The sequence below is a fragment of the Argiope bruennichi genome, chromosome 3, assembly GCF_947563725.1.
Source record: "Argiope bruennichi chromosome 3, qqArgBrue1.1, whole genome shotgun sequence".
Lineage (NCBI taxonomy): Eukaryota > Metazoa > Arthropoda > Arachnida > Araneae > Araneidae > Argiope > Argiope bruennichi.
The window spans coordinates 104,098,906-104,125,646 of record NC_079153.1 but is presented as its reverse complement, the minus strand read 5'-3'; the positions used below and the strand labels follow the sequence as shown (position 1 = coordinate 104,125,646).

Here is a 26,741-nt window from a genome sequence, read left to right as displayed (position 1 = left end):
CTTATTTCTTTCAGATTTAAGTAACAAAAATGTTTAGAGTTTTTGTATGTTTTTGTTAAAGCCAATAAGAAAGAATAACATGAAAAATAAATTATAATAATGAAAATGGACTTGCTGATTTGTGTTATTTTAAATAAAATTTATTTCTTATTGCTTTTAGATATAATTGAGTTATTTTTAAAATTGAAAGATTATTCTGGCTTGCATAATTTTAAAATTTATAAAAGAAATCCCCCCCCCCTCCTTTTCTATATAATAAAAATTATCAGAATTTTTTTTTTTTAATTCATACGCTCAAATTGAAAGTACTGCATTGTCTATAAACTTTTTCACTTATATATGTAATATCATTTTTTTTTCATTTTAAACTTGTCTCTTATTTAATTAATAAGTAATTATTTAAGGAATCACCATGTAGATAGCCATCTGTCACTCCCATTTTTGAAAATTTAAGACATTTTTAAACAAATAATTGTTTTTAAAGTAAGCAATAAAGATTAAAAATATACTTATATTTTTCAATAGGAATGGGCTGCGGACTTGGTACCTGCCTCCTACCTCTTGCTATAAATCAGCATTTTGATAAACACAGAGGAAAAGCTTCGGGAATTTCTTATTCTGGAAGCTATATAGGATCATTTTTATTTCCTCCAATAGTAGTAATGCTGCTCGAGCACTATGGACTCAATGGAGCATTCCTAGTTATTTCGAGTACCCTTCTAAATGGTCTTGCTGCGAGTCTACTGTTTCAATCTAAATCAGTTAATAAATTAGACAAAAAAGAGTTGAAACAGCAACAATTGGAATCTAAGCCGACTTCAACAGAACTTGAAAACTGTACAAAAAATATTTGGCAGAAAATCCTACATCATGTTAAATGGACAGATTCTTTCCTGAAAACCAAAGAGCTTCCTAAAACTCAGGAGATTCCGTCTATTTATTTGATTGCTGCAGAGACCTTTAAAGACTCGGACGAAAAACAGTATGCCTACTCTTCGTATTTTGACGCTGAATTCTTCGCTAAATACATAGACGCAGCTGAAAACGAAGTCTCGGCTTGCAAAGAATTAAATTCTAAAAGCAACAGGAGCTTCGTATCAAGACGATATGCTGAAAACCTACACTTCCATTCCAAAAATGTCCTTTTCAAAGGAAAATTAAAGACAGAGTATAAATTATCTATAGCCAAGCTAAGGCAAACATTGTTGGTAAATTTCTTCAGAAGACGCTACAGCTTCAATTCGAATTTGCAGAGAATACCAGATGATGATGTTAAGTTATTATACTTCAAAAACTTCAACTGTATTCTTTGTTCAACTCTGTTGGACAAGATAATACATGCGAAACCACATGTGCATAATTTTAACAATAATGATTTCCTCCTCAAAGAGAATTTAATTGAAGAGATTTATAAAAAAGATGTGGAAAATTTAGCTGCCTTAAACCAAACTTCACAAGTAAATTATTCTCACAGTGTAGCAGAATCATTGTCAAAACCTCAATATAAATCCGTATCTTCAAACATTCCTGTTTCAAAAACAAAAAATTTCGAAAAATCAGAAATTACTTCAGGCAGCAGAGGTAACTGTAGCTGGAAAATTTCTCGCCAAAATCAGCATCGTGTGTCTCTAGTTCCAGCAGGTGCACCATCACTTTCAAACTTGTGTGCTTCCGATCTTAAATCAAGCAGTAAATATGAAAATCCATCTGAGGGTGATATTCAATCATTTATTAAGTCTTCATGGTATGATAAATTTGGAAAATGCTGCTTCGGCTGGTTCCGATTGCATGCTCATCCTATGTTCGTCGTCATCGCAACTACTATGTCTTTTCATACATTAGTTACTGTCTGCATGATTACCATCATTGAAGACTTTGCCAAAGACCTTCATGTGCCGGACAATGAAGTGCATTATGCTCTCATGACCCTATCAACAGCTGATCTTCTGGGAGCTTTGACTATGGGCATTATAACAGATCATGGACTTATATGTAAGTCATAGTCATTTCTGCTCAATTCTGTTCAATATCTATCGCATTAATAAAAATATGTGTAGAAATTAAGATTTAATAAGCAATTTTAGTTCATTTTAATCTTTTAATCATTTGAAATTTTCTAACTTTCCACTGCGCTGTTTATTTAAAACTACCCGCCTTTGGCGACCAGCCGGTTCGCCAATCTTAATGTTCGTTCAAATTTTAATAATTAAATATTTCATGCAATTCCAACTTTAATAGATTCTTCAGCAAAATATTTTAAAACTTCAAATTTTGATAGTCATATAATTCACTCATAATATTATAAAGGCCTTCAGTCATAACGTGATATGTATCTCTCTAATTTTCTGTTACCCCTCGTAGAATTTATGATTTAAATTAAAGTGTAAATGATTAATCTGCAATTAATATAATAATATTTTTTACTGAAACAAAGCATTTTTTTTAATAATATGATTACTGATAATAAAGTCACTGAGCGTTTAAACTTTATGGGCACTAAAGAATATCTTTCTTAATTTATGTAATATCTCAATAATTTGTCAACAAAATTTTCTCAGATTCATCATGAACAGATCGATTAATGAACAATGTTTCATTTTAAATGCATTAAACACTAAGAAAATAAAATGAATCGTTCAAAATAATCGGTCTAAAACAGGTTTAAAAAAACTACTTAAAAAACGATGGATTTAAAACTATAAGCATATACAAAAAATATATATAACTAACATAAATAAAATTTAATTACAAAAGTACACAACTAACCTAAAAATAATTTAAATCATTGAAAACAGGTTAAAAAAAACTACTTAAAAAACGGTGTACTTAAAACTATAAGCATATACAAAAAATATATAACTAACATAAATACAATTTACTTACAAAAGCATGCAACTAACCTAAAAATAATTTAAATCATCCGTTGATAGTGGTTGTCATGACAACAATCATAACAACTCGCATGCGTGAACTTTCTTCGCCAGTTAGGTAACGCAAATGCGTGAATTTTTCTACGCCAGTTGGGGTACCGCTATGCAGATTATACATTTTTAATTTCCTTTATTCTGTGTTATTTTAATTCAAAAGTACTTCAGAATGAATCTGAAACATGGATTAATTAACAATGTTTAATTTTAAATGCATAAAACATTAAGAAAATAAACAGAATCGTTTGAAATAATCCGCCGAAAAATATTAACCCTAGTCTCATTACTGTTGGGAGAAAAAAAAAAAGCTGAAGCCTTACTCATTTGGCGGTGGGGAAAATGGAAGATTTTTTTTGGCCGAAAAGTTGGCGGTGGGGAAAATGGAAGATTATTTTGGCGGGAAAGTTAGTTTTTAATTAATAATTAAAATTCTAATTAAAATTTCAAAAAAGGGACCCCAGGTGCACATTCCCGACCTCTAAGGTATACATGTACCAAATTTGATAGCCGTATGTCAAATGACCTGGCCTGTAGAGCGCCAACACACACACACACACACACATTGAGCTTTATTATAAGTATATAGATGAATTCGGTTAGTTAGATTGCTCTAGATGATCATCTGATAACGTTATATATTAATATAAAACGATTTTTCTATAAAAATAACAGCAAATCCGTGTAATGAAGTATGAGCATGTGATACCCTTGTTAAAAATGTGATTTCTTCACCCTCACTTTCAGTCGCCATTAATAATTTAACAGATGCAAGTGATGCCTCAAATATTTTACTTGTTTCACCCTTGGCATACTTGATTCCAAATTTGATAGTACCTACGTCTTATATTTTAAATCTGTGTATCAAATTTTATCCATCTTGCTCTCTTCGTTTTGTATTTATCGTTTTGACTTATGTTCAGACAGTCGGAAAGACAAACTTCCGCAGCATGGATTTCGCTCAAAACTTCATAGGGATCTAAAAATTTCGAGTTGAAACCATACACCGAATTTCATCAAGTTAATTCAAAGTATTTTTTGAAATTTATCTTTGTCATAGATAAATGGACAGACAAACAAACAGATATAAGGCGAAAAATATGTTTTTTCAACTCGGAAAGATCTAAAATGTGAAGATTCGTCAAATCTTGAAACTGAATTTTGTAATGATTGCAATACTTTCTCTATACTTTGCAGAAGAGAAGTTTTAAAAAAAGAAAAATTACTAAACCGTAAAATTTAAAAGACAGATGAACTAGACATCAATGTTTTAATAGCGTTATGATTTCACATTTTAATGATCTAGTCTCCATTAGAAAGGTTCATATTTAGAACAAATAGAACTTATATAAGACAATTATAATAACACGATTTGAATGTCTGATAAATTGGCGGAATCATGGACATGAAGTTATACCTAAATGATATACCTGAAAATAAATATAACCAGTTTTTCCAGCGAACTCACTGGCTGCCAGAGGTGATATTAAAAACACGAAATAATAAAGCTTAGGACAATGTACTTTTGTTTTGATTTTGACTTGTGACGAAGAAATAAATTTGATGATATTTTGATATCCGGCTCAAAATTGCAACGAAGAAGTTCATTCATAGACCTAAAAGATTTTAAAAAAATCACGACTGTTGAGGAATTTCAATAAAGCATGGTTTCTCTTTTTAGAATTATTCCATGTATCTTTCTATAAACAATGGGAAGAACGCTTTCTTATGGTAAATTCATCTGATAGTAATATTTTGTCTGGTGTTCTTCCGCTCCTCGTGGTTGTTTACTTCCATACTTGAAATATAAATGGCCAAGCGCAAACTTATTTCATGCTGAACTATTAATAGGTCGTATACCTATATGATAAAAAATGTACCGGTAACTCCCGTACAACACGATTGTTAGATTACTAAAAAAAAAGTTTCAAGTTATACCCCAAACAAAGCACCATTAAACAAGGCGTTTTCGTTTAGTCAAAATATCTCCACCCTCTGAATTTTCATCAACATTGTCTTGGTTTTTATTTTGCATGCTTTTGGTACTGGTTGTTATCTTATTCTTCATGCTTTTCTCCAAGAATTTCTTAATTAGTTTCGCCGTAAGATTCTAAACACTTCACAAGTTTTCGTTTTAAACTTTATACTGCTTTTAATGGAAGGAATTTTATTTAAAAAGTGCAATTTCAATTATTTAATTAAGTCTAAACCTTTATTTCCTGTTTTAAAAGCAAAATATTTAAATTCTTCGTTTATATCAATCTATAGAAATCTTTTGAGCTATAGTAACGTGGCTGGATTATCAAATAATAATGTAAAGGAGGGCTCGTTTTTTCAAAATAATTATTTTTATTGTTATTATTATTATTATTTTGCTGTATTTTAAGGTAATTTTATTTTTTGCTTTTCTTTAACTTACGAAGACCGGGTATTCGAATTTATTTAAATTGTTAAATTAAAATCAAATATATTTTAAATTATAGAATACTATTTTAGCAACATTCCTAATAACCTTCTACAAACTTTATATCTTGCTTTTAAATTTATATAAAAAAAAAAGTTATTTATATTTAGGTTCCTTTGTTGTTGCAATTTCTTAACTACTCTTTAAAATTATTTTTTAAATTGAATTTTGAATTTTTTAACTGAATTTTCTCAAATTTTTAACATTATTAAATATGATCCGCAATTAAAAGTTTTTTTTTTATTTTGATTATCAAAACTGACCCTTAAAACTGCTAATACAGAGATTAAATTAAAATCAATAAAAATATTTATTTTGGGAAATTTTAGAGAGGAAAGGGGAATTGTATAGCATTAAGAGAGTTTAATCAGACCATACATAGTGGCATAGGGGTATTTATATAGTGGAAAAACATCAACCATAACTTTTAAAAACAATTTGCTTTTCCACCAAAAATTATTGAATATTATTTTCTTTTGAAAGCTTTTAGAATGTCACATGTTATTTGAGTATTTTCTGAATGGGATTTTTTTTTATCTCTTAAAAGCTCTTAATACGTTCCATGTTATTCAAGACTTGCACTAGTACTTGAAAATGAGAAAAGTGAATCCATATCTTACAACATCATATCGAATGAGATTTTCCCAATTTCTGAATCTTTTCAGAACTTTTATATATTCTCCTTATAGAAAAAGTGATAATATTAATTTATTAATTTGTGCTTTTGTTGACATTCTACAATACTGTTTCTACAAGTATGCAAAATTAAAGTAAAATAAATTTTAAGGATATTTGAATCTTTAGCCTGAAACATCATGGAATAATAATGCTTCAAACTTAATTTATGTTTAAAATTTTCATTTAATTAGATTCTAACGATGATATGCTGACAAATATATGCATTTAATATCATCGGAACGCATGAGCATAAATCCAATAATTAAAGCACTGAAAACACTCAGTTTTGTAAAATATTCTTAAAAAGATTGTAATTTTTAACAAATTTTAAAGAAATAATTAGATAAATAAAATTGGTTTAAACGAAAAGATATTTTTTAAAGAGGTGCAAAAATAGTTTCGTGAGATATTATGCTTCGAAAATATTGAAAAAAAGCGTTAAAATAAAAATTAATTTTTAAATTAAAATTTTTAAAACCATTTCTTAAAGAGCGTCAGTTATCCGAAATGTAACTATATGTTACATTGATACCTCTAGGAACAAGATTCTGTAACATAGAGCAAATTGTTTCCATCGGCTTATGAAAGCATTATCGTATTTAAAGTGTTAATATCTTATGTTAAGGAGGTTACTTATCGTTTATTCATTATGTAATAATTTTATTTATATTTTTTGAATTGTGTTTCTTGATATATGCAAAACTAATTGTGAAAATTTTCAAACAAACTTATAAGTTCTCCTTTACAGCCCGGTGTTATTTTATCGTCTTGTGTTTCCTCGGAACGGGGATTTTTTCTATTGCCATATCATTTTCCCAGAACCTGACCATGCTGTTGACCCTGGTGGCGTTTTACGGAATATTCGAAACCGGTGTTATCATCACATTCCCCTTACTCATTGCTCAGTTCATTGAAGTAAAGAAACAGGCGGTTGCTTTGGCCTCGAGCAATGCACTCTCATCTCCAACTGTGCTGCTGGTCCCTTTAATCATTGGTTAGTATTCAAAGTATTTCCTCTGTGGTAAAGTATATTTGTCATCAATAACTATCAAAGAAATGACTCAATAGGAAATGCATTGAATCCATGACTGGCAACGAAAGTTTCCACGAATATTTTTCCTTATATATTAGCATATCGTTTCAAATACAGGGTGGGGCCTGAAAATCAAACATATATTTCCTTACTTTGGGTTGCAATTTTATATATATATATATATATATATATATATATATATATAAACTTACTGAAGGCTGGAAATAAAAAACGTAGTAAGTACCAAATTGTGAATTACAATTCCGAATACTCATTGCTTCCTTGTGCAATGGAGATTTCTACCAACGTTTATTTCAACCATTTACAATACACTGGACATTTAGATCATTTTGAAAGTTAAAAATCTTAATATTTACAACGATAGTTTGAAGGAGCTAAAAAAAAAATGGCACTTACTCTTTTTCCACTTCTAATCTTCAATTACTGTAATTTTGAAAGAGGTAAAGGGTAATGCATCAAATTGCAAGCTCAAGGCGTTTTTTTTTTAAATTTATTTATTTATTTATCATATTCACAGACAGATGTACATTATTCTAAAAATGCATTTTTCAAACTCACGGAGGTTCTGAAACTTAAAAATTCTTCAAAATCTCAATAGTTTTAGGAGGGGTTTATTTCTTTGTATACTTCGTATAAGAGAAAGTAAAAAATAGTAAGCGTTGGCAATAAATTGCTGCATCTGCGGTCTCCTGAAGGTTTTGCTTATCTCTAAGGCACACAAATCTTCGCACACATAAGCTTGCTTAATTTTTTTTTTTTTTTTTTTTTCATTTTGTGTGATCTTTTCATTTCACAATCCTAAATGCATTTACTATTATTTCACAAATTTAATCACTATATTCTAAAATCAATCGTTGGAATTAATCAAATAATAAAAACACGGTGATTAATCAGTGCAGACTCTTTATGTTTTTTTAAATACAATAATTCCATTCTTTCTTTTTAGCATTCAAACACAAATACGTTCATGTTTATCAAACATCATGTTATGTTATTTTATACTGAAATAAATTTTCAGTGAAAAGAAACAAGAATTTTTGTTTACTTTCTTCCTTTCAAAATTAACTAAAATTTCTCATCTTATTTCCATTTATAAAAGTGAATTAATCAAACTTTTTAAATCCATATACCATTAGACTGAATATCTTATATCATTTGACATATTTGATTAAGTTACTGTTTTATATAATGTATATATATATTACATTCTCTCATAAAATTTTGCCTCTACTTAGTATATAAGATACCCGAATATCACCCGACCAAATTTGCACTACGAGAATCCTTGTGCAAATAAAAGTTGAGTACCTCAGAAACCCATACATGAACTGTGCGTAATTCTTGAAAACAATACAAAAGACAATGTATGGCATCACATGACAGTACAAGAAAAATAGGTTTTAATATAAATCGAAGCATAAGTACTTACGTTTGACATGGTATTTATATAAGCAGCTGCTCAAAATGATCGTCACGTGTTTCAAGTATGCACGTGAGCGCTTGCAGTATCTAACTGCGCACGATTCAACAAAACAGTATCAACAAAAGATAATCAAGCAGCATGCAAATCAAGAAACTAAGTCACTTTTTGAAGTGTTGTTATTAAATGTTTGTTATTATTAAGGGCTATTAAGTAAATATGGGATTAGTTACTTATCACATATTTACTTAATAACCCTTTCAATTTGAAATTCCATCTGAATTTTAGTAGCTGTCATTAAACTAATCTTAATGCCTTCTAAATATGATTTATAAATAATTTGACTTTTTGTATTGAAACTTAAGTATAATTGCTAATATTTTTTTTCTGCAGGTTATTTTAGGGATAGAGTCGGCTGCTACTCTGGAGTTTTTTACGTTCTCGGAGCCCTTTCGCTCAGTTCCAGTTTAATTTGGTTGGTTGCTTCCTATCTGTTCAATAAACGCAGCAAGCGAAATAAATTCGAGTTGTGTTGTTGAATGTCTGCAACAAATAACGTTGCAATTGTCACGAGATGTAAATAAAAATTATTTGTATGAATAACTGTTTTGTTATTGGTAATTCTCTTTATTTGTAGTCGAAGAATGTATTTTGGCATTGCTTATTTACAGGAAATTCTTGAAATACCATTTTCAAATCGTTGTGTTTTTATATTAGTTATACGTAAACATGTGATTTTATTCATGCGGTTATTGACCAGCTTTGAACTCCTTGGTGTTTATTTGATTCAGAACTTGAATGGTTGATAATCTTTTAAAAATTCCATTCCATGTGATGGCACAAAACATTCATCCAGCTTTTTATAATTTAATATTATCTAGCTTACCAACATTATTATAGAAATCGATTTATAAGATTCCTCACAGGAAATTAACGTAAATGAACTTATTAGAAAACAATGGTTTTATTATGAATCGGCGAGAACACAATCTAATCCGCGGGTCACGATTTAATAGAAGAAAAAAATTCAGCGGGTTCATGAGAGAATTTATTTAAAAGATCCCTTTGGGGAGACATTGGCTCCTTTCTTTATTCTAAATATTTAGGAACATCCTATTGGCAAGAAGTATTTGATCGGTAAAGAACATAGAATTTTACGATAATGTACTTGATAATTAAATTCCCTAACAACTTATAGCAAATGCAATTTTTCCATTGATTTTTTTAACTCTCGAAGTTATATTAGCAAAGTTTAAAATTCAGTATTTTGCAGAATACTTAGGCATTTTATAGAATGCCGAAATCTGGCGTGCAATGAAAAAAAATATTTCACATTTCCCAAATATCCTACAGAAAGCCAAATGAACAAACTGGTGAAATATGAAATACATCGCTTTTTACTATTGATAAGAAAAATAAAATTATTCCTTTCTTGATGCAATAAATAAGTTCATATACTTTGTTTTCTTTAATAAATAAAGCAGCACTTTCGTATTTTTTTTAATTTTGAATAGATGATTTTAATGGCATTTGTTCACTTTAAAAATGACAATTGTATTTTCAAGAAATTAACATCTTTTAATTAATCGTTTATGCCTCCCTTTTCAAACTTTGCCTGAATATCATCCATCATTCAATGGAGTGCCTCGATATATAGCGATGCTTAGGAAAAGAATATAATACCTAAAAACTGCTGGCATTCTATAAAATGCCGGCGTTTCTCGGTAGTATATAATAACTACTAACAAATCTATAAAGAAAAAGTATAGAAGTGTCCCAAAATGGTTTTAATAACAAACTTCATTTCAACAAAACTCGAAGGGATGGTTTTAATCACTGTATTAATTCAAATTTTATTATATTTAAATTAGATCTCAAGTTTACATGTATTATAACTCATGATATCACAATATACATCAAGCAAATATCTCAATCCTATATTTTGAACTATCAATGCATGCAATTTCTTTTATTAGATGCTAATCTATTTACACCGTGTCTAGATTACTTATTTTACTCTTTAATATTCTAGCTGGTCTTCCGTTCTTGAGATTAAGAATTATAACATCAATGTAAGAGACTCAAAGTCGAGATTGCATTTAAAACACTGGAAACTGCAAACTAAGAACTAAATCATTTGTCTTATTCTATTCAGAATTGAAATTGAAACTAATGATGCTGCAAGTAAAAATTACAGCTCCCATCTAAAAAAATAAATCACAAAAGAATTCACCTATATTTTATACTTATTTGATACTATTTACTACTGAAAACTTACATTTAGTTTAATATAATTTACAGTAAATAATAATTAAGACTTCAGTGAAAACTGGGTGTTTCAGAAGGGAAGGGAAAGATGCTTGCGAAATTCAAGTTTATGTATAAATAAATGGCCAAACCCGATTCTTACAAATATCAAAGTAAAAAAAATTATACTATTCAAACATTTTTATTTTTTTACAGTCTAAAGAATTGAATAATTGGTAGTTCATAATTGATAGTTCACATCTAAAAATATTTCTTTCAAACTTCGAGATTTTAAGGGCACAAATAATACTGTTCATCGATTTCATACAACTCCGATTAAAGAAAATTTAATTCTTAACTCGTTTTTGTTTACTATTTTTAGAATATCCTATTCTTCGAAAAGAATTTATATTTTTTTTAGCTGAAAGTTGAATAAATTTCATTGTGTCTCATAAGGAATTAGTAATAAAATGGACCACATCAGACAAATTACGAAGAGTTTAAGATTCGAAAACGTTTTTATTTAGTGCAACTTAACATAGCGCAGCAATGCAAGAAATAAAATTAAATAACTGAATTAAAGAATGCAATCAGGATAAAGCAAAGAACAGTTTGATGACGAGGTACCGCGGATAACAGCTACAGCATAATCATCCAAACCAGGAAAAGAATCCCTGAAATGAAAAAAAAAATAATTACAAGCTTATGCTGTTTTAAAAAATAACATTCAATAATAAAGTGTCGATCTTCAAAATTAAAAACTCAGATTCGAAATTATTTCTTTGAAAAATCTTACACATGCATCTTTAAACACACTTAATGGAAATTATACTAGCAATTGTAATAGCATGTCTATTTTAATTAACATTTTAACCTCTCCTTTAAGTCAAAATCAACAAGACAATTGGCAATAACTATTCAATTCAAAATGTATAAAATTAGTAATTTGATATTTTTAATTGCACAAATTAATTTCTGGCAAAATGCTAAAGCTATATAGAAATTTAATAAGTAAATTTATTTCGCTCTTTACGTTATCAAAAGCATTCATTAAAACATCTATATAATATACTCACGCTAGAGATCTCAGCAAGGAGGATGCCATCGGAAAGTTTGTTTCTGTGAACTGCCCAACTCTGCACAAGAATCGACTGACGCATTCGTTGCTAAGAGATCTCGCAAACCAAGACATATTTCTTTGCAAAACTGAGAGTTGCTGCACCATCATTCGACTCAAAATTCTGACACGGGCCATGGCATCGGTAATCACATTAACCGATACATTAGTCACAATGGTCTTGACAGGGGTAATTTGGATGCTTCGCATCAGAGTATCTGCCATAACACTATCGAAGACTCTGCCAGATGAAGAATCGCCATCTACAGATCTGGCACGCATGTTTGAATCTGGAACTTGTAACGTTGGGAGGCCCATTTGTTTTAAAGGTCCAGGAAGTATAATTGCTGTAGCTACATAGAGTAAGTAAGATAAAGCTGATGCAATCAATAATGGCTTCATTCTAGTTACCACAGAAGCCAGGACAGTGGTAATGGCTAATAAAGCACCATCTACAGAGCTGAGGACATTCGTCTGTTGCAGTAAAGTATTAATCAAGGATATGTATTCCATTTGACGAGCTTCTGTTTTCTCGCGTTTCTTAATCTCTTCACTTGTGGTAGCTCTGAGAGACAAAAAAAGTAACAATAAAACGAAAAAATTATGACACTGCATTGCTCTTTTAAAATCTATAAATATTTTTTTTTTAAAAAAAGATGTAAAACTCACGGATAAGCTAAAAGTTGGAATGAGCTTACAAACACCTATATAAAAAAAACTCGTTGCCAAAAGTCTAAAAGAATTTTAAAGGCTAATTTGCATTTTCAGTATCCAATTTCCAATGTTTATCATGGTCCAAAAAGCACAATGAATCTGCAATTATCTGCCATGGCTTATATTGGCTCCTAATTCTTTGCTACAATGTTCAAAGCTTTTCCAGACAGTTTTTATTCGCATCAAAATATCAAGTTTTAGAAACATAGAATGATTATCACTGAAATGATATGAAAGGAAATGCGTTAATAATATTGAATTTGAATTGAATTATTATGTTGAATTTGAACCCTAATTAGTATGTTACATGAATGATTTCAAAAAAAAGACTGTCTGAAATCACTTATCTATCTCTTTCATTGATGTCGCGCTTGAACACTAAAATATATTGGTAAATCATAATTACTAATCCTGTCGAAAAGATGCTGGAATCTAACAATTCATGTCTTATATATGATATTTAAAATTAAATTGTGAATAAAATGGAAACAAGTTTTAACTACCATGCCATTTGGTAATAAATTTCAGAATTCATGATGGCTGAATTTTGCACATGCAAATAAGCCAATGTTTTCTGAAAGCCTGCTCAAGATGGATGCGCTAAACTAAGGTGTCGTTTCTTACATTTCAAATTTGTAATTCATTGTGTTTTAATGTAACAATCTGGTTATCACTTATGCTCTGAAATTGCTGTAAGCGATTTTTTAAAAAAAAAAAATCTGCGACTATCTTAACGTTTTAAAAGTTGTAAAGCTTTTGACAAAGACGTGAACATAGTCGCTTTACATTTCAACTGAAGATTTATACTTCTATAATTATGCAGTGGTGTTGGTTTGTCATACTTTGTCTACCTTATCTCTGTTTCAGTACAGCAAGACCTTGGAATGTCGACGATCTCGAAACAGGAGTTGATGTCATTCCTCAAGCATCATCCCCATTAACCACAACCATCGACTCAATGACATCCAGCTTTTCAAAAGCTCTAAAAACAGCATCTCCAAATCTGACTCCAGTATTAAGCGTTTCCGCTCTCGCGTATGTTGGTTACGTAGGATCTGTGATGCTTTTCCCAACAACGTTAAAAGAAGTTGGTATACCAGTTTTGCATGATTTTAAATTTGAACCCAGATCAATTAGGACATCAGAATCTGGTTTAATAGATTCATTGGCGACTGGCTTCATGAAAGATATGATTGGCAGAACAGAAGCTGCAGATATTTTGCGAAATACGAGTGTAAATGCGATTAGAGGTGGCGCAGGTACGTTAAGAAAAACTACTAGATTTATAAACAACGGACTTGATTCTTTTCGAGGAATAGTGGATAGAGTGATTACAGCTCTAAGTCCAGAATGCCTTGCAAGGACAATGTGCCAGATAGGACAGTTTACTAGTATCCATATGCCTGCAATAGGTCCGGTACTGAGAACTATAAAGTAAGTAATTTAAATGTATATAATATTTGCGAATAAACAACTGAAAAATTGGTCATAGAATTCTATTGGGAGACTAAATGTACTTTGTTATGCCAACAAAGAAACAAGATACAATATCTATAATTAGCTGTTTCATACTATCGTTTTTATAAGTTTAATCTTTTACTTTTAATAATTTTTATGGTGCGATCCCTTGTAAAATATAAAACTGACAAACGGATTTGGTGGTGAAATCGAATCGCGTTTCATAAAATATTCATTAATCGGAATATTTTTAAAACATGGAAACAATCATCGATATTTTTTTGCTGGTTGTTTCTGGATTTCAATAAAGCTATTCGCGGTTTTAGTAAATATTTCAGTCTCATGCTGTCTAAAGTATTGTTTGGTTTTCTTATTTTACAAACTGAAAACTATTCGAAAAAAGTTATTGTAAGATTAAACCCGGCAGGAAAAAATTATTTTTGTAAATTATATAGGGTTCATTCTAACATAGATGGCCAATTTTTTTTTTTTTTTTATTCGTAATATATCTTATGTGAAAGGCAAATTTTGATATTAAGCTAATTTTAATGATTTTTTTCTATTTTGCAATTCTTCTTCAATCATATAAGATAATTTATATTTGCAATTAAAAATGCAATACGCAATTGCAATTAAGGCCCGCCGCACTTTTCACAATGAAAGCAATTAATTACTTAGTTTTGCCTTTTGTATTTAAATTTTTTTTTTAAATTTGCCTTTTAAATGTGAAATAACATTTGTAAAAACCTGAAACGCATAATAATCCTTTAATGAGAAGAAAAGCATGGGCGTTATATCCAATATGCTTTTACAATGTATACAACAGAGATAAGCTCTCAAGATTGATAAATCTATAAATTGTACAAAATCTGTTACAAAATACTAAGTCGTTTGCTTGGTGTTAAATTTCTCCTTCGTTATTAGAAGACCGATAGTTCGACGTTCGATCTCGTCCAATATCCGTTATCTAACCGATGTATATCGAATACTGTTATAATTTAAGTGCTTACAAAAGTGTGGCACAGGAATAGTATTGTGATGTACCCTTTTCAACCATTCCCAATAATTCCAAAATAGTATAATATTTTAACGTATAGTATAATAGTATAGTATATAGTTTAATAGTATAATAATTAATATTAATATAATAATCCCCAACGGTAAAATGGCAAATGATCGTTTCATAGGGACAGCTATTTGCCATTGTCACATTGCAGTCATATGATTCTCCTGAAGTAGGCGTGATCCTCTATTGCACGCAATAGTTGGCTTCGTGTGAACTCTGCTTTAGTATAAACTTGAATTTGTAATTTATTATATTTTGAATCTTATTTTCAGTGTCGTCGATTTAGATGATTATTCCCAAGCTCTCATTGAGGGGACAACAATTGGTGACTGCAGTGCGGTCTACTATCAATGTCCACTTGAAGTGTAAAAAAAGAAATCTAAAAGAATTTCAAACTACACTCGACTTCACATTTACTGGACAGTTCTTGTAAGGACACAAAATATAACAGGAAATTTTATGAATAACGTGTACTCGTATTGGATGAGAAATCTTGTTTTTAATATTTTAATTATGAATTTGTTTGATTGTTTTGAATTGGATTCATTCGAAAGTGTATATTTCTATGGTATACACTTTATTTTGCCGATTTTTCGATTTTTATAATAAAGATAAAATTTTCCATTCTTGTCATGTGTTTATATTTATGGGTATAACTCGTATTGAGATGTCCTAGTAGTCTAACAATTTAAAGTTTCAATTTTGATAAAGATTTTCTACAATTCAAATCTCTACTTTGTTAAAGTTATTAAATATTGAAAGTTGTAAAGTTAAGTTTGTCGTTTGAAAACTAAATGTATGAACTGCATAATATGTAACTAAACTACATGTGGGACTGCGAAAAATAATCCCTAGACTTATCTTTTATAGTAATTCGAAAACTATGAATATAAAAATGGTTCATTGCACATTTCTAAGAGAAGTGAACATAATTCAAAGGGTAAATTGCAACACTTTGGATCGCGTTTCTGCAGTGCTTATTAAAGGAATCCAACGTCTGGAACCTGGATTTCGGACACATTAGTAAATTTCATATGAAAACTTCAAGAACACAGTATTACTAAAGAGTTAGGATGCGAAAACGATCTATACTTGTCTAAACTTGCCCCCAAAAAAAATGTCCATAATATTTGGCGATTTGCTGTAATGTCTTTCTCCAATACACAAATATGAAAATGAAAAATCCAATATGGTTGTTGGTTATCGCTTCCCGGATAAATACATTAAGGCGGTGGGATCGAAATGCTTGCAATCCCATGACGCGACGCATCTTCCATAGGATGAATTGCAGTTACCGGAGATGAAACGAAATCCCCCCCCCTGCTGTTAAGAACTATGATAATTTATTATAAATTATATTGGATGCTTAAGAAGGACAAGTGTAACTAATGTAGACATTTTAAAACAAGTTTTATTTTTCCATGCGTCAAACTTTCTAGATGAGTTAAAATTTAAAACATAGAACCTATACACCCAAATTAGACGAAACTTTATGGATTTATAATTCACGAAAACTCAGTTCTCCCGACCATAAAAATAGTATATATTTTTTCTTGTCACAACTTTAAAAATTTCTCTGTTTAATATACGGAAATCATATTAATAAGATTCGCATTGAACGTTATTTGGTAAAAGAATTTCAAGAATTTTTTAATTTTAATTCAGAAATTAAATTTATCAAAACATGTAGAATCTTTCTTTTTTTTGCTTCCAGAAAAATATTAATGAGCGAGCTAATTAATTTAAAAGAAAGTAACCCAATCTTGAATCAAAAAATACTTGAAAACGTTTCCGATGTTTGCATCTATAATTTAAAATTCCCCACTTTATTATCATTTTGACGATCCGAACACTCATTCCGAATACTTTTCCTATTAATACTTTTCTTGTTAGATGCATAAGTTACAACATTAATTTTAATAAGATTGAAAATCAAAAACATTGACATAAAATTATTCAAAGAATTAAACTTAATTCAAGCAACTACAAGTAATAAAAAAATTTTGAGGTTTTTTTTTTCTCCCAAGTGACTCTTGGTTTATTTCATTTTCCTTCTTTTATTCAAAGTTAAATGACTTTCTCAGATTTTTTATTTGAGTTAAATTCTTTTCCCCCAATTTCTGGAAGGCGTTTGGAAATGTTTTAAAATTCGTCATCTTTCGAGTTCAGCCTTTGCTTGCTAAGCAATTATTTTTTCCCTAGATATATTTTTCGGAAAATAAATAAAAGTTAATTAAAACTTTTTTTTAAAAAAATTGCGAACCTAGAAAAAAATGCCATTAATGGCAAGGTTTTTTTTTTGTGGTTGTTTTCTTCCCATTTTCTACTCGGCACTAGTTTGTTTGTAATTTCCTCAGAATCCTCATTTTCCATTTGCTACGGAATTTACTAAATTTACTTTGTATTGATTTTTTTTTAAATTTATAATGCCTACTTTCATTTAAACTAAATACTTAATTTTTAAATACGTGCACATTGTAACTGAAAAACCTATAAACCTAAAAAAAAAAAAATCGTTTGATGCAGGCACAAGAATTTCTCATCGAATTTTCATATTACATCATTTATATGATTCAGAATAATCAAATGAGAATTTGAAAAACATTTTTGAACTTATATTATAATAAAATTATATATAGCTAAAAATAATAAGTATTTAGAAGGTTTAAGTAATGGTGAATTATATATTTTGCGATTCAAACATTATGAGACTTGCATTAAATGTACAGATGTGAGACATTATGAGACTTCTTTTAAATGAAATCAATTAAACAGTCAATTTCGTTTCATATTCCAATGCATTTTTACCATGCTAATGCTTAATTTTATTAACTTCGTGAAAATGTATTTGTTTTTATTTATCTTATATGATTCTAAATTGTTAAATATTCACATTTTTATACAATATTCAGTGAAGCATATTTTCGGTGTATATAAACATTCGAACAAAGTGAAAATAATGAAACTTATAAGAATTTGACTAATTATATTTGATTAATATTATCTTAATATTTCATAATTAATAAAATTTGTATTTTTTACAAATTTATTTGTTTGACAACTTGGGAAATAAAGTTCCTCTCAGTCTAGAGGTCTAAAGAAAATGCCTAGTCGAAAACTCAACACTGGGATCATGCATATCACCGTAGCACGAACTAAGAAGCTAATGACAGCTGTCTATATAGTTTGTCAATATTATTAGATTAAATATGCATATCGCCATCGTACGAATCAAGAAGTTAATGACATTTGTCCATATTTTGTAGTGTTTAGTATAATTTAAATTTTCCTTGTTTATAAAAAAAGTAATTATGGCTGTCAAAAATAATTTATCTGTTGCAAGAGAGAGGTGCTACTCTTTCGCCTCAAAAATATGCCGTTTCTCATTTCGATTTATAAAAGTGATGAAAAATGACACTTCAGAAATGTTGAAAAATCCCTTAAAAGTGGGTAGCAATTTTTTTGAAGAAAAATTATATCATATTTCTTCTACAAATGATTTTTTTTTTTTTACATTTTATTTTCTTAAAAATTATATAGTTCATTGAATATAAGGTATACATATGTTTCAATAAAAATATATTTTTTTTCCCACCAAAAATGCATATATCTTGTTTTTCTTTACAAGAATAGTGTTAAGTATTTTGAAAATTCTAAATGATAGCAGATATTATCTACAAATGATTATAGATGGCACTGCATTTCGAAGTAATAAGAGGTATTAAGTTTCCAGGTACCGAATTCCTCAGGAGCGCCATCTATTGAATCTTATTTAAACTAAAATATATTAAAAATCGAAAAATTAAAAGTAAATATTATATTGAATTTATTTTACATTCAATGTTATTTATTCTGTATATACTAACTTAACATTTCAATTTAAAAGAAGGTTTATAAGACATTATACCACAATCAACATAACGTATGTCGACTTCATTCATCGTAGATTACGGAGCAGTTGAACGGCCGACGGAGACGATTTCCCATTCAATCCTCAGGAGGCCAACAGAGTTCGGTAATACTTAAGAGAAATTCTTTATTTCAGAATTATGTCATTTTAAAATTCAAAAATTTACCTTTTCGATTATGCCAACTTTTTCGTCGTATATGCATTTTTTTTTCACTGTTGGAGATCATGATGTAAAGACATGGCTTATTTTTTAAATATTGAATAGATTTCAGTATAACGTGAGCTTTTAAAAAAAAATTTCAAATTTTGTAATATTTACAATTAATGATTAACTTAGGAATCAAGCAAAGACAATTTTTTTTAAAAATGCGACCATTTTTAAATGCAGCTACTTTTACTTGTGATACAATTGGATTTGTAAAAAAAAGTAGAAAATTAGAGAAATAAATAACACACCGAATAGGAACGATAAAAGACTAAAATAGTTTAAATTATATATCTATCGAAATTTGAAGTTTAAAAATATATTGCCAAGAAATCCATTAAAAAATAGTTACACAAAATATTTAAATTTTTAGCAACCATTAATCCTAGTGAGCCAATTGGTTTTATACAATTCATTGCCTTATCTCAACTATAATGGAATTGGGAAATCATTCGTTTGTGTATAAAAACTAGCTTCTGGTGAAGTTCTTAGTGCTCTAAGTAGTCTAAAACAAAAGAACAATCACTATCCTTATTATTTTTCTTTGGTCTACCATAATGGATTACTAGCTACACATATTCTAAATGTGTTGGTTCATTATTTTTATAAATTTCAAAATAATGTAACCAATAATGTTTCTCTGTTACTTTTTATGCAGTTTTTTGCATATACATAAACTTCCTGTTTGCTAAAAAAAAAAAAAAATCATGTAGTACAGTTTAATTTATATTGAACATTACAGTTCAATTTATACTGAATTATATTAGAGCAGTTAATGCTTTAAATAGTCTAAAACAAAATAGCAATCATTATCCTCGTCAATTTTCTTTGGTCTATCAAGATTGATTACTGAATATGTATATTCTAGATGAGTACATTATATTTATAAGTTTCAAATATAGCTGATAATGGATCTCTGCTACTTTTAAAATGCAGAATCTTACATATACTCAATAAACTTCTAGTTCACTTACAAAAAAAAATCATGTAATACCAAGTTACATCACAGTTCTATTGATATTTCAATAATTCAATGAATTATACTAGAATTAATTATATTAGGTTAATTATACTAGAGTAGTTCAACTGCAAGAGCATAATTAGTTTTATACATTCCTGAAATGTAACAAAGAAAAAAAATGCACACATTTTCTTATTGATACAAAAAAAATGTATCTTGTTTTGTAAATAAAGTTCATGAATTTTTTCACTTAAAAAATTTACAGTTAATTCATTTACATACATATTGTGTTTTACCTCAGATATAAATGGTTTCTATTGGACAAAAATTCAGTTTACCTATGGAATTACCTATTTATGGAATTCTCCGTCAAAATAAGAAAAAAACATAATTCAGCTCATTTTCATACATAATGTTTATCTTCATTTTCCTGATAAAATGATAAACAAGTTTTGAATAGCTTGTTGTAATATTAAGAGGAGCAGATAAATGGTGTGAAGAATTCTCAGTATCATTAATTAAACATCACTAATAATAAATGGAGAATGCATACTTGCATTTGCTCTAAACAACGCATCTATATCAAAAACAGAACCAAAGCTTCGAATATAACTAAAGCATGTTTATTTTTTAAATAATCAAAATTCAACATTTTCAGAATGAAACATATTCAAGAGCAATAAATGACTATTAATTCAAGTGCTTTGATTTCAATTCCAGAATTAGCATTTATAATTTTAAAGAAAAATTAAACAAGAATGGTTTTAACCATATTTTTTAGTATTCCTAGTAAACCTGTTAACATATTCAAATTTAACAAGTAAAAGAGAATCAAAAGCATACAACATATATAAGCTAGAATACCATTTCCATTATTTTAAATTCATATTTTTAATCCAAATATAATCTAATGACTTTTTTTTTTTTTTTTTTACTAAATACTTTTTTCAAGAAAAAGAAGTTCTTAAATGCAAATGGCTTACATTAAGAATTTTAATGAAAAAAATATAAGTAACTATGTTTTGGGGAATACTTTGTTTCTACACATAAAATATGGTTATCAACTATTTACAAAAAAAAGGAAGTTTAGTATTTTAATTTTATTATTATTTGTGTCCATTAAATATAAACATTAATATTAGTTTGTCAATCAATATTTTGTTTACAAGCTATTTTATTTTGAAATCCATCTTTAAAATTCTCAAATATAGTAAAATAACAAGCCAGTGCATAAAATTCATAATGTCTGCCATATCAACATGAGAATATTTCTCCATTACTAAACTAGTTCCATCTATATAGCAGACATTTAAAATCAAATTGATTAAGTTCAGATCTGATATAAAATCAAATTTAATCTTATGATCAAAGCCAACTACTAAGATAATGGCACTAATATCATGATTACTATTGAACTGTTCCAGTGACAGTATATTGACACTGTAAAATAGTCTGATAAAAATAAATTATTTTAGAAGCAATATGCAACAAGTTAAATTTCTGAATGGATCTTAAAGATTATTGCAACAGAAATATTCCTTAATCTGATTTATTAGAAAAAAAACTATAATTTATATTTCATTTAATACTAATAGACATATCAACTACAACTCTACTGAAAGAATTTTGCACAATGCATTATAATCACTTGACTTCACAGCTAATGCATTGTAAAATTAAATGCTGAAACTTTTATCCTACTCTAGAAAATTCAGTTTTAAAAAAAACTGAAAAGTACTGAAATATAAAGTTTCAGTAGTGTCATACTCAACAAAATTCTTAAAGAAATTTAAAAAGGAATTATGTGCAGACGTTACAAGAAATCTAACAGAGAATTCGGTTTTGTTATTTTTTAATTGCGCTGAAAATATTTCTTTTTTTAATGATACTCTTTGAGACAGTATTAGAAAACTTCCTGTTCTAGATAGACAGAATTAAATATATGTAAAAATGATGCTGTAGTAGCACAGCACCAAACCTAAATAGTTTTTGTTTTTTTTTTAATATGACCAATGGCAAACTGGATTGGAAAATATTGGATGCCATGTAAGAATGAGGGCCCACTTGCATCCGCTATCATATTGTTTTTATAAAGAATAAATAAAATTTTCCCCAAAAAGTACATTTGACAAAACAAAAAGATTCTAATATAAATTTTATGATTATATATGAATTTAAAATGTGATACTCATAAATAATTTTCATGCTCAAAAATTACGAACAACTGAGTAAAATTTTCTTAAACTTCATTTACAAGTATTACAAAACATTAAAAAAAAAAAAAAAAAAAAAAAAAAAAAAAAACTTTTTTTTCTTTTTAGAGAGAACGTAGAAACAGTTAATGGGACCATGTTTTTTTTTTTTATTATTAAAAGCTATGTTTCCATGCACAAAACAAATTAATTTAACTTATTTCTTTCATTTCAGTTTAATGAAAATATTACATTTGTTTCAAAGCATTTATTTGCCTATGAAAGGCTATCTTGCAGTACTTTATTAAATTTGATATCATCTTCAAATTTTATCAATAATTTCTGGAAAAATTAGTTTTCAGAAGTTTTGAAGAATCATTGGTGTTCTCAATAACTTTTCTAACTCATTATGAGATTTAAAATTGATTATTGCAAATAATAAACACAATCTTTACATTCTTGTCAACAACTGAAGAAAATCATGCAATTGTATATTTAAGCAATGAAAGCAATTTAAATTTCAATGTAACAATAAAATGCATTACTTAAAATTATGAAGGAAAAAAAATGTTAATATACAAAAAAAAGTAACAAAATTAGTATTAGTAGAAAGCTTTAAAAAAAAAAAAAAATGGTGTAAAAATTAGTTTTGTGCAATGACAGAAAATTCAGATAAAAATGTAATTGCACATTTCTATCCCAGTCTTGCACAGAACATGTTGTGGATAGCATAAAACTACTTATCATATTATTTATTTAGTTAAAAATACATGCAGGAAATTTCCTTGAGCACAATCCTTGCTTTTCTTTCCCTCACAAACATTTCCAGAAGCCCAGTTTTATCTGTAAGGTAATTATTTGCCATTAGACAAGATGGTGATCTAGCCAACCTATCACTGAGCATGACCAATATTTGTAAATGTGAAAGAAAAAAAAAATCTGAAATAAATGTGAAACTATCAAAATTAAATGAACCACATTGAAATGAATTCTATATAATCAGAAAATGTCCATAAAGCAAATTTAGGTAAAAATAATGCTGCCAAATAAGTCACTTCTGTTAAATAGCCAATAAATGAAAAAATAATGCAAACATCTTGAGAAATTTTGGCATGGAGGAAGAGATTAGTAAAGTCTAAAAATTAACAAATAAATCAGATTATAATAATCAATATAAACTCAAAATTATAGTATAAAAAACTAAACAAATGAAAAGAATCAATCTTAAGAAAGTAAAAAAATTTCAAATAGAAGTATTATATTAATACTTAATTTATCTTTATCTGTTTACTTTTTGTAATTTTAAATTTATTTATTTTAATACTAATTAAAAAAATTGATATTCCAAAAAAATATATATCAATATTATCCAACTTCAGATTCTGATCTATTGTATTTAAAGTTCCCAATACTGAAATTCAGGAAACAAAATAGAAAGAAAGAAAAAACTTATAACTGGCTGATACACAGCTTTTAGACAATATTAAAAAACTTCCATATCTAATATTTATAACGTAAAAATTAACTTTTGTGTAAAATATTATAATACATAGAATTCTTTCATTATTTGAACAATTTTTTTAAAATTAAAATACCAATTAAACCAGGATAATTTTTTTAATTATGTAATTTCCTCCATAATATATTTACTAGACAAGTATATCAAATTTTGAGCACAAATACAGGAAGGAAAAAATGGAAGGGAGGAAGGTTAAGAAACGTTTTGAGACAATTAAGAACTTCTGATTTCCCAGCTTGTAATGTTTTAGTATGATACTTCATAGCCTGAAGCTACTGCTGTTATGAAGTATCTGTTCTATTTGTGTGCAAAAGTTGTACTTTCATTAGCTTCATTTTAATCTGACCAATGAGCATGTGCTTTCTTTTAGGCAATAAAAAATTAACACTCCAAATTTCTCACAACTCAAAGTTTAATACTTATCTCGATTGCTATATTAGTTATTTATTATTTTGTAGAAAACTCAGGTAAAAATGATGGATCTTAGAAAAAGTAATTTCTTTAATTCGGTTAAATCACCTTTAAAATTCTCTTTAAGCCAATTCAAAATGTTGCCAATAAATATTTTTAAAAAATAAATATCAAAAAATAAAGGTGGATAAATTTAAAGCCTAGCTGATGTTTTGTAGAAAATGGAGTACCTACTAATTTCCTTACTTCAAAATGATTTGCATCCATTCAATTTTTATTCATGTATCAGACCAACAAGCTTAACACATACATGAACTAAGAATTTTGTCTTGAGCTATTCTGAGAACTTTTTTATAAAGAAAATATAATACTTAACCAAAAATTCCTTCACATTTTTTTTTTTTTTTTTTACCTTGAAAGTTTTAAGACTCTTAAGCCATTTTAAATAATTTGTCATATAGCAATAATTTACTATTGCCACACTACATATTTTTGCTATGTGTAACAGTTAATTATCTTTCACATTAAAAAAAATAATCCAATTTATATTTTATATATCAAAAGATTATATGCATACAAAAATAAAGCCAACCAATAAATGATTTCTTTCTAAACATGCTCACTTATTTTGCAAATATAGCATCCTATAATTAAAGCTTAGATCACAGCATTTATTTTTTTAATGGCAAATTCTGCTATCAATACTGTCAACAATAGATTAACAAGCTGATATTTGTAAAAAGAATAGTAAGCTCTTTATGACATTCAAATTATTCTAATATGTTTCTAAAAAGCCAAGGTATAGTTTATTTACTATATTATTACATAAACCAGATTATCTCATATTAGATTCCCTATTTTTAATAATATATATCTAAAACAACATCAATGAAACATATGTAAGCAAAAGTCTGACCATATCTATGTTATAATTATGAATATTTTTGAATAAATTTGATTTTTTTTTTTTTTGAATTTGAATAAATGAAAATTAAAATATTCAAGAATGTTATAAAATTTTCCTAGCTTTGATCAATTCAAAATATTTTTATGCCAACAAAAATTTGTTATTCAATATTCAACAAAGATAAGTTACCTTAAAATACAATCTTCCTTCTTTGTTTTGAATTCAATGAAATTCCTTAAACTCATTGATATTATCTAGTTTTAAAGAAAAACAAGCTTCTGAAAAAAATATGAATAGTAAAATAAGTTCTGTTTTTCCAATATATTTATGACCACAATTTAAACAATTTGTAAATAATCTTCTATGTCTTTCAAAAGGTTTATAATTTATTTAATGGTTTTATGTCGCGACACACATATTAAGTGGTAGGTAGTTCTATAGACAACGATTACCTAAAACCAAAATAGAAATGCATAGTCACACAAAATTTAACTATTTGAAGTCCTTATTTATCAAACAATACTATATACCAGAAAGATCCTAAAATAAGTACTTAAACTATAATCAGCAATATGTTTTCCTTTAATCGTAAACCTTACTAGAATTTAATATCATGAACATAATAGCTATTATAATCTCAATATCTGCTTAATCTAAGTGCAAAGCAAACAAGACACAAATAAGATTCATAAAAAAAATTTCTTATGTTTTAAAAACTGCATTCACAAAGAAAAAAAAAAAAAAACATTCCATTAAACAACAAATTTCAAATTATAAATGAAAAACAAATGCATGTTATGTTTCTTCATACAGGTTTTAATGGAAATCCAAAATGATTTTATAAAAATTAAAATTTAATTGCTTGATATTGTTTTAATATACCTCATACAACTAAATTCTAAAAAATCATCGATTTCCTCAGTTTGATAAGTTTTATTATAGACTTAAGCTCAGCTTGGCCCGAAATTCTAGTCATTCATCCCTTGAGTTTGATTTAATGAGCTATTTATGAAAGTTCAGATTTCAGTCAATAAAAATAAAAAACTTTCATATATCATTTATGAAGATCAATCTTTGTACTTGCTTATAATGAACACTGTTCACTCAATATATTATAATAATTATTTACATATTATTCGATTTCTTACAAGATTTTCTTCTACTGATTTATCACTAGCATAATAACTTTATGCAAATGGCAAATCAGAACTACAATTATAAGATTTTATTCAATTACCTATAATTCATTTCAAACAAATTTACTCACTCGCAAGACTTTTGTTGTGATATTTCATCAGCAAAAAAGTAAAGAGCCATTCAATTTTAATAATCTGATATGCTTTAAAATCATTCATTATCTCTGTAGGCAAAGAAAATATAGATCATGCTTTAATCCTAATAGAAAAAAATTAACACAGAAAATAAAACCATCAGAAAAAATTAAATGTTTTATTACACACTTGTATGATGTTTCAGAATTATCAAATACAATAA

The 26,741-nt window shown here is 27.9% G+C and overlaps 3 protein-coding genes across 5 annotated transcripts in view; 2 read left to right on the top strand and 1 right to left on the bottom strand.

Annotated features, from left to right (window-relative positions):
- LOC129964272 (uncharacterized) overlaps window positions 1-9,143 on the top strand; it is a 54,531-nt gene extending 45,388 nt beyond the window's left edge. For all 3 annotated transcript variants that reach the window (XM_056079025.1, XM_056079023.1, XM_056079024.1), the window contains exons 4-6: window positions 526-1,992; window positions 6,815-7,060; window positions 8,934-9,143. In XM_056079025.1, coding sequence (XP_055935000.1) covers window positions 526-1,992; window positions 6,815-7,060; window positions 8,934-9,079 — 1,859 coding nt within the window. In that variant the 3' untranslated portion in view covers window positions 9,080-9,143. The remainder of the gene's footprint in view (window positions 1-525; window positions 1,993-6,814; window positions 7,061-8,933) is intronic.
- Window positions 9,144-11,286: 2,143 nt separating this feature from the next.
- LOC129963756 (uncharacterized) lies at window positions 11,287-12,603 on the bottom strand. The gene is made up of 2 exons (XM_056078291.1): window positions 11,864-12,603; window positions 11,287-11,461 (listed from the first exon to the last, which is right to left on the bottom strand). The coding sequence occupies exons 1-2, from the start codon at window positions 12,517-12,519 to the stop codon at window positions 11,365-11,367; spliced, it is 753 nt and encodes a 250-aa protein (XP_055934266.1). The 5' UTR covers window positions 12,520-12,603; the 3' UTR covers window positions 11,287-11,364.
- A 654-nt stretch (window positions 12,604-13,257) lies between these two features.
- On the top strand, window positions 13,258-15,759 carry LOC129963758 (uncharacterized). The gene is made up of 2 exons (XM_056078294.1): window positions 13,258-14,052; window positions 15,415-15,759. The coding sequence occupies exons 1-2, from the start codon at window positions 13,436-13,438 to the stop codon at window positions 15,509-15,511; spliced, it is 714 nt and encodes a 237-aa protein (XP_055934269.1). The 5' UTR covers window positions 13,258-13,435; the 3' UTR covers window positions 15,512-15,759.
- The last annotated feature ends 10,982 nt before the right edge of the window (window positions 15,760-26,741 follow it).

Excerpts from the sequence above, each read along its gene's own strand:
- LOC129963756 (XM_056078291.1), bottom strand. The coding sequence starts at position 12,519 with ATGCAGTGTCATAATTTTTTCGTTTTATTGTTACTTTTTTTGTCTCTC. Across the intron at positions 11,462-11,863 it reads TCCTTGCTGAGATCTCTAGC|GGATTCTTTTCCTGGTTTGG; the intron begins GTGAGTATATTA and ends TTTTCATTTCAG.
- LOC129963758 (XM_056078294.1), top strand. The coding sequence starts at position 13,436 with ATGCAGTGGTGTTGGTTTGTCATACTTTGTCTACCTTATCTCTGTTTC. Across the intron at positions 14,053-15,414 it reads CCGGTACTGAGAACTATAAA|TGTCGTCGATTTAGATGATT; the intron begins GTAAGTAATTTA and ends TCTTATTTTCAG.